General features: G+C 69.7%; 2 protein-coding genes across 3 annotated transcripts; one reads left to right on the top strand and one right to left on the bottom strand.

Annotated features, from left to right (window-relative positions):
- Positions 1 to 1,851: 1,851 nt before the first annotated feature.
- On the bottom strand, positions 1,852 to 5,822 carry LOC129514716 (basic proline-rich protein-like). Its single transcript, XM_055333446.1, has 6 exons — positions 4,808 to 5,822; positions 4,602 to 4,725; positions 4,164 to 4,362; positions 3,654 to 3,790; positions 2,030 to 2,168; positions 1,852 to 1,974 (listed from the first exon to the last, which is right to left on the bottom strand). Exons 1-6 carry the CDS (start codon positions 5,820 to 5,822, stop codon positions 1,852 to 1,854), a joined length of 1,737 nt encoding a protein of 578 aa, XP_055189421.1.
- Positions 4,012 to 7,019, top strand: LOC129514727 (transmembrane protein 121). 2 transcript variants are annotated; one of them, XM_055333457.1, is made up of 2 exons: positions 4,012 to 4,047; positions 5,667 to 7,019. In XM_055333457.1, the coding sequence occupies exon 2, from the start codon at positions 5,821 to 5,823 to the stop codon at positions 6,778 to 6,780; it is 960 nt and encodes a 319-aa protein (XP_055189432.1). In that variant the 5' UTR covers positions 4,012 to 4,047; positions 5,667 to 5,820; the 3' UTR covers positions 6,781 to 7,019. The 2 variants fall into 2 exon arrangements, with proteins under 2 accessions (XP_055189432.1, XP_055189431.1); XM_055333456.1 differs by having other exon boundaries at positions 4,018 to 4,051.
- The last annotated feature ends 6,028 nt before the right edge of the window (positions 7,020 to 13,047 follow it).

Below are 13,047 nucleotides of genomic sequence, written 5' to 3'. Positions count from 1 at the left end.
TGGATGACACTGATTTGTTTTCCTGGGTTGAACCAGCCTTGCATTCCTGGGGCACCCTTCAGGTGGTTGTAGTTTTTTTTTTTTTTTTTTTTAATGTTGATCGATTCTATTTGCTAATATTTTGTGGAGGATTTGTCATGTTGGCACTAGATTTATTTTCCCTTGTGGGTTGGATTCTCCTGGTTGTTGTTGTTCTTCTTCTGCTTTTAAAGATTTTATTTATTTATTCACAAGAGACACACAGAGAGAGGCAGACACAGGCAGAGGGAGAAGCAGGCTCCATGCAGGAGCCCGACGTGGGACTCGATCCCAGGACCCTGGGATCACGGCCTGAGCCCAAGGCAGATGCTCAACCGCTGAGCCCCCCAGGGGGTCCCTCTCCTGGTTCTTCATATGCAGAATAGTTTTGGATTGTGTCTTGCACAATCAAATATTACTTCGTGAATACCTGGTCTTCTAAAAATCCCACTGAGAATGTTGATATTTTTGTCTCAGAACGCGATGAACCCAGCCTCCTGGAGGGTGTGGTTTCAGCGTCGGTTCTGTTTTCAAAGCCTTCACAGTGTCACGTGGATCGCCCTGGGTGAGCACTACCCGGTGGCCCGTGGGGGACTGTCCTGTAGCTCTACGTGTAGACTTTGCACACACGCACAGCTTCCCCTCAGGCAAGAGGGGAAGATCGTCTAGGGACCACGTCTCCTCCCACAGGAGAGGAGGTCTCCCCACTGCAGGCACTTGTGAGCCTGTGTGTCCACTGCAGCTGGGGCAGGTGTGTGGACAGGAGGGTCACCCCAGCCCACCCTCTGCCCGAGGCTCCCTCAATCCCCGTGAGCATCAGGACACCTGTTTCTTCCCTGCCCCCTGAGCCACAACTAGAGGGCTTCCCGGAGCTTTCTCCGTCCAGGTCCCCACCCCATTCTGGCCTTGAGGCTGGCTTCAGTCGAGGCTGGGGATACGGAGGAAGATCCTGAGACCCACCGCTCGTTCGGTGGTGCTTCCAGTTCTGGCTTTCACCACGGTCCACCTGCTACCGTTTACTTCTCAGAGCCCTCGAGCTCCACGCACTGTAGGGTCGACTGTGTCTGCTCTGTCTCCCCAGGACACGAAAAGAGCAAACCTGAGCCCATGGCCTGGGCTCAGCAGCTCTTACCCCTGAGCCACACCCGGCCGAGCTCTGCCGGCATGCGTGTCCCAGGCCGTCTGGAGGTAAAGCGCAGGCTCCGTGACCCGTCACCCTGAAAGCCCATCACGCGCCCCTTGAGAGTGGGAGCGCTCTCCTAAATGGGCCGGAGGCCGTCCTTGCACCGCCTCGCAGCCACCCTGTTCAGAGTGCCGCTGTGCCTTGGTGGGGGCCCTGGGCTTGCAATGACACGCGGGGTCAGGCTTCCCACCACCCCTCTCTGCCCTCTCACCTCCGTGGTCCCTGCCTCTGTCCTCCATGCCCCAGTCTGCTTGGCTCCCCCACCGCCCTCCATCCTCAGGGCTCCTCCAGGGTGTCCACTCTGCTCCTTTGGTCCTTACTTTAGTCCTATCAGGCCTGCTTAGCGCTCTCCCCCATCCACTCGGTGGCATCTGCCATTTCCAGGGCCCCATCTTGCCCTGCACCCGGCACCTCCAGGCTCTGAAGCGTCAGGGTGCGTCTCCGTCGGGTTCAGTGTGTTTCTGCTGGCTCCTGCAGTCCAGTGTCGTGGCTTGTTGTGTTTGGAAAATCACTTGTGGGACAACTGAGGGCTGCAGTGCAGATCCCTGCCTCCTTGAGGTTTCCACGTGCTTCTGCTGGGCACTGGAGGTGGGGCCTGCGCGGCTCCCCTGCCGCCAAGGTCAGAGCCAGGGACCCCAGCCCCTGTGGGCCTAGCTGCCGTCCCCCTCCAAGAGCTTGAGGACCAGCACACAGTTCATGGAGCAGCTGCCAGAAGTGTGAAGTTGCTCTGTGTCCGGAGGGGATCCAGGCAGCGTGAGGCTCCCACAGTCCGTCTGTGGATTTGGTTCAGGCCGGCCAGGGGCATGGAGCCCAGCCTGGTGACTGCACCCGAGTGACAGCCAGAGGGGAGGGGCTGCGGCTAGGGCAGGTAGCCAGGCCCCAGAGTGGAGGTGGCAGCTGGATGGAAGCCTGGCCTGGCGTGAGGTGCGTGGGGTCGGGCTCGCCATCCTGCTGGCGGCCCGGGGAGCTGGCAGGACGATGTGCACGGTGGGGAAACAAGGCCTGGCCTGGCCGTGAGGGGCTGTCTTGAGAGACACGGCTGGGTGCTGGCAGGGCCAGAGCTGGGGCAGGGCGGAGGGCGCTTTACAGCCAGACCTAGGAGCTGGGGAGGCACGGCAGTGAGGGGGGCACAGACTGGCAAGTTGGGGAGTGTCTGTGAGTTGAACTATGTCCCCCCGAAGGTATGTTCAAGCCCTGAGCCCTAGCATGTCCAAATGCGACCTTATTTGGAAACGGGGCCTTTGCAGATGTTGTCAAGATGAGGTCACTAGGGTGGGCCTTTCCAACATGACACGTGTCCTCATGAGAAGAACACAGACACACAAAGGCCCCATGATGTCCGCGAGCGAAGGAAGGCTAAGCATTGCTGCAGTCACCACAGGCCGAAGAGGCAAAGAGCGGACTGTCCCCTAGGCACTGCCCGCCCGCTCGCCCAAGGTCCCAACCCCAACCGCTCTGGGGCTGCCCTCAGGGCTGCGGCCCTCGGTGATGGAAACACCAGGAGGCAGGGGCGTGAGCCCCAGTGAGGTCAGCGCAGAGACACACGCCAGGGGTTCTCAGGCCTGGGCTTTGCCTCACTGGAGGCAAGAAGTGGGTGCGGGGTGGTGTGCGGAGCACCGAGGCAGCTCTGGGGCTGCAGACTGGGCTTCCTGAGCATGCCCTAGGGTGACGTCAGTGACGGTGGAGGGAGAGAGGCTGTGGAGAGGGGCAGGGTGGCTGGGGGGGAGCCCGTCCCCGAGGCAGGAGGACACAGGGAGGGGCTTCTGGCTCTCTGCCTCCTGAGCTGCCAGGGTGGGTCTGCGTGGAGTGCCCACTTCCCCGAGCAGGACCTGTCTGCCGTCAGCCTGCTGACCCCTCCCTCCACGCTGGAGGGGTGGCCTTCAACTCAGGCCCCTTGTCCCTCGAGGCAGGGGGCTTCTGGAGGCTTCCCTGGGGAGCTGAGCCATCCCCGAGGCAGGTGGGCCCTTACCTGGGGGCATGGGAGTGGGCATGGGGATTGCTGTCCCAACCAGCCCTCTGGAGGGTCTGCCCCCACCATCTCAGCACCTCATCTGTGCTGCGCCTGGGTGGCCACAGCAGCCTGCTATCTTTGCTCCCATTGGCACCGACATGTCCCTGGCCCCGTGCTGAGGGTGGGTGCCAGTTGGGGGTCCCCTGCAAGACCCCCTCAGCTGTGTGGGCCTGGGAGCCGCTCAGGGCCTCAGCTGCGAGTCAGGCTTCACCCCTCCGCATCAGGGGGATCCTGGTGACCTCCCTGACCGTGCATCTCCTCGTCTGTGGGCGCAGCTCTGCCAGAGCCGCAGCTACACGCCCCTCCTCCACCCTAAGGGTGGACAGGCTGGGCCTGGTGCGGGGCTCAGGCTGGGCTGGGGGCGGGGGAGGCTGAAGAATCCGGGACTCGGGGCCTCTTGGGACGCGGCGCCCAGAGGTGTAGGCTCTTTCCCGTTCCCACCGGCCGCTTGCAGGGGGCCAGCGCTCAGCCGGGGCTCGGCGGCAGGGAGCGGGGTCCTCAGGCTGCCCGTGGAGGGCGCGTGGGGTCACCGTGGTGGCGGCCTGGGCGGGTCGGAGGCCCGGGGCCACGCTCCGCGGCTGCGGGGGAGGCAGGGCAGAGGCTTCCCGGGGCTGGCGCGCGGGTCTGGGGGTCCAGCTCGGCCGCGCGGTCCGGCACCTGCGCGGCGCAGGGCGGTCGCCATGGCAACCGGCGCCGCGGGGGGGCGGGGCGCGGGGACCCCCACCGCGCGGGGCGGGGCCTCGGGGGGCGGGGCCTCGGCGGGGGCCGGCGGAGGAGCGAGAGGAGCGGGCAGAGCGGAGGGAGCGCGGCCTCGGCCGGGAGCTCCGGCCGGGTGGTGGGTAGGCGCGGGGAGGCGCGGGGAGGGCGGGGAGGCGCGGGGAGGGCGCGGGGAGGGCGCGGGGCGGGGGCGGGGGCGGGCTGCGCAGCGATGCTGCAGGGCCGGGCGCGGGCGGTGCGGGCCGAGGCGCTGAGCCGCAGCCTGTCGGGAGCAGCCTGGGTCTGGCCGGGGCTGGCGGCCGCTTCCTGCCCGCCCCCCACCACTGGGCACTGAGGAGGTGGCGAGGGGGGGCGCGGGCAGGGGCACGCGGGGTCCAGGCCGGCCCAGGACCCAGGGCCGGGGGCCAGGTTCCCCAGGGACAGGCCGGGGAGGCTGTGCACGGGGGGGGAGGGGGGGGACGGCTGTGGTCCCTGGGGCGGGGGCGCCGGCCCCCTGGGAGCTCCCGCCGGGATGGGGTCTGCCCTGGCGTCCCCGGGCCGCCTTTGACGAGTGGCCGGGAGGGGACCGCGGGCGCCGAGGACTGGATGGGGAGGGCCTAGTCTGGCCGTTTGGCCTGGCAGGAGGGCCATCCCCAGGCCGCGGCCAGAGGCCCGGGTGGGACGGGGTTGCACCTCGTGGGGCAGCACGGGCTGGGGTGAGGGTGGGCCTCGGGAGCCCCTGGTCCCGTGCAGGGCGGAGGGGCAGCCCCTCCAGCACCCGCCAGGCGCGCGAACTCGGTGGGGGGCCCGAGTGTGGCTGCGGGGTGGGGGGGGGGAGCCCTGGGAGGGGCAGCGGCCTTGCTCGGGCCCGGAGTGGGGGCGCGGGCTTGCAGGCGGACCCGCTGCCCCAGCCTTGGGGACGCTGGTGTCAGCAGGGGAAGGCTGAGCCTGGGCTTCACAGTCACGGGTGACATGAAATTTTATGTCCTTGTCTAGACAGGACAGTAAACAGCCCGGGGCCAGGGGTGCTGGCAGGCAGAGGCGGGGTGCGGGGGCTCGGCGGGCTCCGGGCGAGGGCGCGGGGCGCCGTGGGCCCCAGTCCGCTGCGGGGCGATCAGATGAGCGGGGAGCTGACAGCCGCGCCCCGGCCGCGAGAGGGGCAGGCGGCCCGTGGGGCGGGGGCGGGGGCTGGCGGCGGAGGGCGACCTCCGGAGGGGCCCCCAGGGAGCCGGCGAGGCAGCGGCAGGCGAGCAGGCGGTGTGGGGCTGCGGAGGGCTCCTGGAGGGACGCGAGCCTCCGCGGGCGACGGGACGGGGTGGCCGAGGCGGGGGCAGCAGGTGCAGGTGCAGGGGGCGGGCGCTGGGAGGCAGCCGGGAGAGGATGCTCCTGGGTCGTGGGCCGGGGCGCGCACGGCAAGGCGCGCGGGGTGGGGGCAAGGACGCCGCAGGGCCCGGCGGGGACGCACCACGGGGGCCGCGGACGCGCGCGGCGGGCAGAAACCACTTCCGCCCCATTTCCTTCCTGGCGGCGGCGGGAAGCGGGTCTGGATCTCGGGTGGGGCCGCAGCGCCCCCTGGAGGCCCCGTCCGGCTCCCAGCCCCCCCCCCTGCCCGCCCCGCCCCCCGCCCCCTGCGCGCTTGGGCGCGTGCGTGCGGCCGAGGGCCGGGAGCCCGGCGCGGGCCGGGGGGGGCCGGGGGGGGGGCGGGGGGCCGGGGTCTGGCCCGCGGCGCGCCCTCACTGTGCCCTCTGGTCTCCGCAGGTTCCGAGCTCGCCGGCCCGCAGCGGTGGCGCCCCCGGAGCGGCTGGACCGGCCCCGGCGCGCCATGCCCGCGGGCTGAGCGGCGCCGCCGCAGGGCCTCGTCCCGCCGCGCGTGGGGGCCGGGCGCGCCCAGGCCGGGGCCCCGCGGCCCACCATGGTGCTGCCGCCCCCGGACCGGCGCCACGTGTGCCTGACCACGCTGGTGATCATGGGCAGCATGGCGGTCATGGACGCGTACCTGGTGGAGCAGAACCAGGGCCCGCGCAAGATCGGGGTGTGCATCATCGTGCTGGTGGGCGACGTGTGCTTCCTGCTGGTGCTGCGCTACGTGGCCGTGTGGGTGGGCGCCGAGGTGCGCACGGCCAAGCGCGGCTACGCCATGATCCTCTGGTTCCTCTACATCTTCGTGCTGGAGATCAAGCTCTACTTCATCTTCCAGAACTACAAGGCGGCGCGCAGGGGCGCGGCCGACCCGGTGGCGCGCAAGGCGCTGACGCTGCTGCTGTCCGTGTGCGTGCCCGGCCTGTTCCTGCTGCTCGTGGCGCTCGACCGCATGGAGTACGTGCGCACCTTCCGCAAGCGCGAGGACCTGCGGGGCCGCCTCTTCTGGGTGGCGCTGGACCTGCTGGACCTGCTGGACATGCAGGCCAACCTGTGGGAGCCGCCGCGCACCGGGCTGCCGCTGTGGGCCGAGGGCCTCACCTTCTTCTACTGCTACATGCTGCTGCTGGTGCTGCCGTGCGTGGCGCTCAGCGAGGTCAGCATGCAGGGCGAGCACATCGCGCCGCAGAAGATGATGCTCTACCCCGTGCTCAGCCTCGCCACCGTCAACGTGGTGGCCGTGCTGGCGCGCGCCGCCAACATGGCCCTGTTCCGCGACAGCCGCGTCTCGGCCATCTTCGTGGGCAAGAACGTGGTGGCGCTGGCCACCAAGGCCTGCACCTTCCTCGAGTACCGCCGCCAGGTGCGCGACTTCCCGCCGCCCGCGCTCGCGCTGGAGCTGCAGCCGCCGCCCGCGCAGCGCAACTCGGTGCCGCCGCCGCCGCCGCCGCTGCACGGCCCGCCCGGCCGCCCCCACGGGCCCTCGCCCACGCGCGACGCCCTGGGCACGTGACAGGGCCGGTGCGGCCGGGATGCGGTGGGGCGCGCCCTCCCCCCCCTCCCCAGGGCGCCCGGGGCCGCCGCGGCCGCTTCTTCATCTCAGGAATCCCCCGGACCGCGGACTCGCCGCGCGCCCCGCGCGCCCCCCGCGCCCCAGCGCGTGGCCGGTGCGCGCGGGGAGGACAGAGCGGGCGGGGGCCTGGTCCCTGGGGGTCCCGCGGTGGGGAGCCTCTGGCGCAGAGTCTAGGCCGGAGGGGGGGCCTCTGGCATTTTAAAGACTCGTGTTTACAGTTTTGTATCCAAAGCGCCCTGCGCTGCCTGTTTCCTGAGTCCTGCTTCCGACGGGCCCGCGCGCGGGGTGGGTGCGGCGGGTGGGGCGGGTGGGGGTGTCTGGGCCAGCCCCCGGGGTCGCTGGTGCACCGGCTCCACCCGCAGAGACGCCTTCAGGGGACTGACTCTGCGCCCCCCCCCCCACACCTCAGCCACGCGCCTGCCGGCGGCCTGAGGCCCAGGTGACCCCAGGGCCCGCGGCCGGGGTGGGGTGCAGGCGCAGGTGGGATGGGGAGCAGGAGCGGGATCAGGTCGGAGCTTTGCTCCCAGGTGGACATTGTAGCCTGGGGAGCCGGGGAGCTGGAGCCCCGGGGCTGGGCCCACAGAGACAGACGGCGCTGAGGCCCAAGCAGCTTGGCGCCCTGGTGGGGCCGGGAGGGTGCCTGATGCAGTCTGGCCTGTCATTGGGAGCACACGGCACCAAGAGCAGGGGTTGGGTTGGGGGGGGCTGTCCCCTGGCCCCATGCACTTGTCACGTGGCCCCGGCATCCACCTGCCAAGGACGATTCTGTAGCATCTGGGGAGGGGGCCCTCTGCCTTAGGCCTCAGGAGGCTGTGCCCACGGCTGTTTGAGGATGCCTCGCGAGCCTCCTGGCTGGCGGATCCACACGCGGCAGGTGGCACGCGTGGCACCGTGCGGCCCGCGTCGTGAAGCCCAGTGGCGTGCCAGGCGTGTGCTCCGGGCATTCACCCCCACCTCCTGGTCACAACGTCCGCCGTCCCTGTTGCCTGAATGTGTCTAGAACCAACGGCTCCCAGGAGGGCCCCGGGCTGTGGGTGCAGGGCAAGGCCCTCTCTGAGCCCCTTCCGGCCATCTGACCCTCAGGCTGTGGCTGGCTGGTCACCGGGTCCCCTCAGCAGGCTGTGGCTCCCCGCTCACCTATCCCTGGTCTCCCCCAGCTTGAGGTTGCCTGGCGTCTGGCTTTTGGGAGTCTGCGTGCTTCCCAGCCAGGAGCCCGGGAGACCTCTGTCGTCAGCGGCCCAGGGACGACACGGTGGCTGCAGCCCTGCCCTTCCGAAGTGGCCACCTGGCCCCACCCTCTGACCGCGACCTCGGCAGTATCTCTCTGAGCTTGGGGAGCCCTGGTCTGGAGCCGGGGGTGCTGTCTCCTGCGTTGGCAAGTAGAGGGTGGGAGGGGAGGAGGGAGGAGGAGGAGGAGCAGAGGGGGTGCTGGGGGCAGCTGCCCTGGAAGGGCCACAGGTGAGGGGCTGCAGGGGGTCCAGCCCGCTGGGGGCAGGGGGTGGTGGGGCAGGGTGTGGGGTGGGGTGGGGGCAGTGGGTGAGGCTGAGGGCCCAGCTGCTGCACCTGAGCCAGTGCTGCTCGTCCTGTCCCCACGTGGTCTCTTGGGGTATGTCCTTGGCAAGTCCTGTGGAAACAGGGATGCTGGGAGGGGTGCGCGGGAGAGGGGGGGACACCCAGCCTCTTTTGGGTTCCCCCCTGTTTTGACTCTTGCCCTGGAAGCCTGTTCTCAGAGGAACCCCTCCTGGCCCTCGGGTTGGGGAGGCGGTGCGGGGGAACAATTCGTGGGGTCAGCCTTGCTGTGAGGCCCCCGCGTCCAGGGTCAGAGGTGGGAACTGGTCAGACTCAGCGCTGGTCACAGCCTCCCATCTCTGCCTCCACTGGCCTCCCCTGGCCGTTTAGTGCGGAGGACATGGGCCCCACCCTGTCCTGACTTGGATTAGGGGCCCGTGTGTCCTTCCGGCGGTCTCTGAGGGCGTCTGGACCGATGCGGAGGATGCCAGCGAGGGACCCCGCTTTGCAGCGAGGGCTGTGGCCGGCGCCCACTGTTTCCATGACCGAGCTTGGCTCTGGCTGCAGCGGGGCGGGGAACCAGGGGCGTTGGGCAGGCGTGTGGCCCGAGGTGTCTGTCCTCAGGAGTCGGCCTTGGCAACAAGGTGCACGGACCTGGCCGCACTCCAGCCTGTCCTCCCCTGGCTTTCCGAGTGGCCTGCGATGGCCAGACGTGGCAGAGAAGCCAGCCACTGGTCCCTTGTGCCCCGTCACCTGGCCCCACGCAGGTCCTGGAGCTGAGCCCAGGCAGAGACCATCGCTGTGCGGGCGGGGGGCGGACCGGGCCCTGCGGGGGCCTTGCTCAGACAGGTGGTGGAGGGGCCTCGTGAGGGTGCTGGGCACTGGGCCACAGGGCCGGGGCTGAGAGGAGGGCTGGGGGACACGGGCTGGGTGGAGACGCCCACGGGCCACGTGGGAGGCCATTGGCACCGGGACAAAACAGCATCCCTAGGTTGTGGGTGGCAGCGGGGCGGACAGCTCGGGCGTGATGGGAAGGAGAGCGAAGAGGGGTGTGGGCAGCTCCCTGGGGAGGGGCGGGGGGGACCTGGGCAGTGAGGTCCAGGGAAGGGGTGTTTCCGGGGGCCGTGCGCCTCCCGTGGGCCCAGGTGCCTGTCTTGCGGCCCCTCCCAGGCAAGGTCGGATGCCGCGTCCTTCCCCCGCCCCCTGCCAGCGAGTGTCAGCTGAGGGTCCCAGGGGAAAACCGCGGAAGGGTAACCGCTGGACTGCGAGCCGGGCCGCGGCCCCAGACGGGGTGTGCCCTTCCCCCCACACGGGCTGCCCCGGCCAGAGAGCCCCCATTCCAAGATGCCCGGGGAGCCGCCCCCGCCCGGGATCTGAGGTGCCCTCCCCAGCGCCCCGGATGTCTCGTGCCCACCCCCTAGCTCACCCCACCGCCCGGTCCTGTCCTCAGAGGGCTCCAGCCTGAAACCTCCAGCCGAGAGCTCAGCCTTGCCTCGGCGCAGGCGGGAGGGCCAGGCTGGGACCTGGAGGGCATTTGGCGCCCTGCTCAGCGTGAGCCAAGCCCTCCCAGGGTGGCCTCGGCAGGTTGGCCGTGTCGCGCGGGACCAGGCTCTGTCTGCGTGTTTTTCCCACCTTGGAGGGTTGGTGACGGCTCCCGGCGTGGTCCACACAGCGCCACGCTCGCGTCGTCTCTAACAGCGTCCACGTGCCGGAAGAAGAGGGCTGGGCCCCTCCTGTTGGCCGGAAAACCTTTCTCTGAAGTCCCCGGCATGGGTCCCCTCGGGCCCCGCTGTCCAGGTCTGGCTCCCGTGACAGGCCCTCTGCTGATGGCTGGCCGCGGGGCCTGGGGCCGTGACCCGTCGGGCCTGGGGTTTCACGGCGCCCCGGGTCTGAGACACGGGACTTTGTCACAGGGGCACAGCAGGATCCCCGTGCAGGCTGCCTGGTTCCTCTGGCCACCAGCCGCGTGGGGACGTGGGGAGGCCGGCGGTGTGGCTCGCACGGCTGAGGGCGCACCCTCCCTCCGCGGCTACCGGCCTCTGCGGCCACGCGGGCGTAGCTGCCCCGCGGAGGCCCTTTGGCCGAGTCGAGGCCGTGTTCATCCCAGCTCCGTCGCCGAGCCTTTCTGCGTGACGCGGGCACGCATCCAAGCCCCCAGAGAAGTGACTCCCCAGGAGGCCCCTGCCTCTCCAGGTCTGCACCATCCTCTTCACCGTGCCCCTTCCCAGGTGCTCACCCAGCAAGACTCAAGCTGCTCCCGAGCCTCTGGGAAGTTCCGGGGTGTCCCTCGGCCCAGGCCCCCCTGGCCGGAGCCCCGCTCGGTGCCTCCCCGGGTCCCCTCTCCCTGGGCCGGTGGGGCCAGGCCCCTGCACCTGCTTGTGAGGACCGCCGCGCCGCAGACACAGACAAAACCTACACACTCTGACCCTTCCTCTTCCGTCCAAGGCACAGTCACGTTCTCTGTAGCAAAGCAGCCTCACGACGATAGAACACAACTTCGCGGAATGGAACCCACGCGTGCTAGGTGATAAGTAACCTCACGCGGTCAGGCTCGTTTTGTCCCGTAGGGTGGCAGGGCGCAGTCACGGGGAGGAAAGGCCGTCAGCACCGCTGTCCCGGTCAGGACGGCCGCCGTGTCCTCTGCTTCCCGGGGCTGGGACCGCGAGGGGCGGTGGGGGGCGGCTCTGGCTGATGGCCCCAGGCCCAGGACCGGAAGGACGCCACAAAGTCACTCATGGCACAATCAAGGTCAGTGCCATCTAACCAGAGGACAGAAGAAGCGGGATCAGAGTAGTGCCTGGGGGCTTCGGCCTGGGGGGGCCCTGATGCTCCAAGGAGCAGCCGGGGCAGAGGGGTCCCCGCACGCCGGGGAGGCAGGGAGGCGCTGCAGGCAGGCTGTGCGGGACGCTGAGGGCAGAGGGGCCTCCCGGAGGCCGTAGGGACGGGCTCTCCGGGTTCTGCAGAGAAATGGGGCCGCTAGGACCAGCTGAGACACAGGGAGGCCAGGCCCTGGGAAGCCCCACCCTCTGGGCCCGAGAGCAGGACCAGGGGAGCCCCCCAGGGTCGAGGGACCGCGGGCAGAACAGTCCCCCTCCTGGAGCCTCCCAGAGGCCGCCTGCTCCCCTCCGTCCTCCGACGTGATGCCCGTCTCTTCGGGAGGCAGCCTCGCACGCCCCGCAGTCACGGCTGACACGCCGCGCTCACGTCCCGGGCCCCGTCCTGTCGGCCCAGCGGTGCAGAGGGGGGACCGTGGGGTTGGCGGCCGCAGAGAGGGGACCGGGTGCTGGAGGGAGGTGGGCGCGGCTGGGCAGGACGCCCCCGGGCTGGGAGCGGGCACGGCCGTGGAGGCCCAGTGGTCAGCGTCCCTCGCGCTGCTGCCCGCCTCTGTCCGCCCGTCACGGGGAGGGTGTGCTACTCCCACTGACCGCGGACTCGGCCGTGTGCCCCGGGATGGTGGTCGCGAGGGGACGCCTGTGGGTCTGGCGGGCTGTCCCGGCGGTGGGGCCAGCCCGGCCTGACGAGGCCGCGCTCCTCTGTGCGAGTCCTGCTCCCCCGGGGCACCTGGAGAGGGACCCTGGTGGGACGTCTGCGCGGCTGCTCGGCTTTCACTCGGGGGCTCGCCGAGCTGCGGGGCGCCCAGGTGTCCTGGTGGCATTCGGCTTCCGTGGACGGAGGGGCCGCTTCCTGGACTCCAAAACGGAAGCACCTAGGAGTCTGACTACAGTTTTTAGTTTCCCCCCAAACCTTTGCCGTCCCCGACGTTCTCTGGGAAGCACCCCCGCCCCCACGGGTCCTGATAACAGCCACCCGAGGCCACAGCGACGACGGCCTGCGTGCACTCCTCCCGGGCGGGTGGGGGGCCGGGTCTCCTGCTCCCAGCTCCGCGGAAAGGGGGTCGCGCTCTCCGTGTTCTTCGGCGGCTCATTTCTTCAGTCGGGGCTGTGCTGAGGGTCCCCGGTGCTGCCTCGCGTGTGGGTTAATCCGACCGTGTGAACGCCGCCGGGCACGAGGATCACCCCGGGGTTTTGCCCGCGTCGCAGCCGCCCTCCGGGGCGAGCTTTCCTGGGGATACGCGCGGCAGGACGCAGGGAAGGGGGTGCTCACCGTCACCACGAGCGCCGCGTCCAGTGACGCCCGCATCCAGCCAGGAGCCCGTGGGCCCGGGCTCCGGCCGCGCTTCCACCCGTGCGGTTTTTGTCACCAGTGTCGCTGTCGGAAAATCTGCTGTTGGAAAAGTCTTGAGTGTCCGTGTGCGAGCCCCGCCTCTCCCCGTGGGTTCGTCCGCCGTGTTCTGGAACGTGCTGTGTCCGGGTGGGCAGCGAGGCTTCCCCGCACCGGTGGGCCCAGCGTGTGGAGGTCCCTGCCCTCCCTCTCCGGCCGGGAAGCCAGCGGCGCTGGGTGGGCGGGGGCGGTGACACGGTGCTTGTCCGTGCCCCACACACCTTCGTGCTCGGTGTGCGTTGCTGTAGCTGTAGCAGGGCTGGCCTCCAGGTCCTGGCTGTGTCTGCCTGACGGGCTGGCCCCCGAGCTCTGCTTCCCTCGTGTTTTCACCACACACGCCCCCCCCCCCACCTTGTGCTCTGGGCGGAGCGTGTGCGGCCCCACAAGCCGCAGGGGACGCGCTGGCCGTCTTGGACGTTCTCATTTTCACCGGGTTCGGGAGAGAACGCGAATGATGCACATGCTCCAGCCTTTCCA

This window comes from Nyctereutes procyonoides, unplaced genomic scaffold (genome assembly GCF_905146905.1).
Source record: "Nyctereutes procyonoides isolate TBG_1078 unplaced genomic scaffold, NYPRO_anot_genome, whole genome shotgun sequence".
In the NCBI taxonomy this organism is placed as follows: Eukaryota; Metazoa; Chordata; class Mammalia; order Carnivora; family Canidae; genus Nyctereutes; species Nyctereutes procyonoides.
This window is presented reverse-complemented; position numbering and strand designations above follow the sequence as displayed.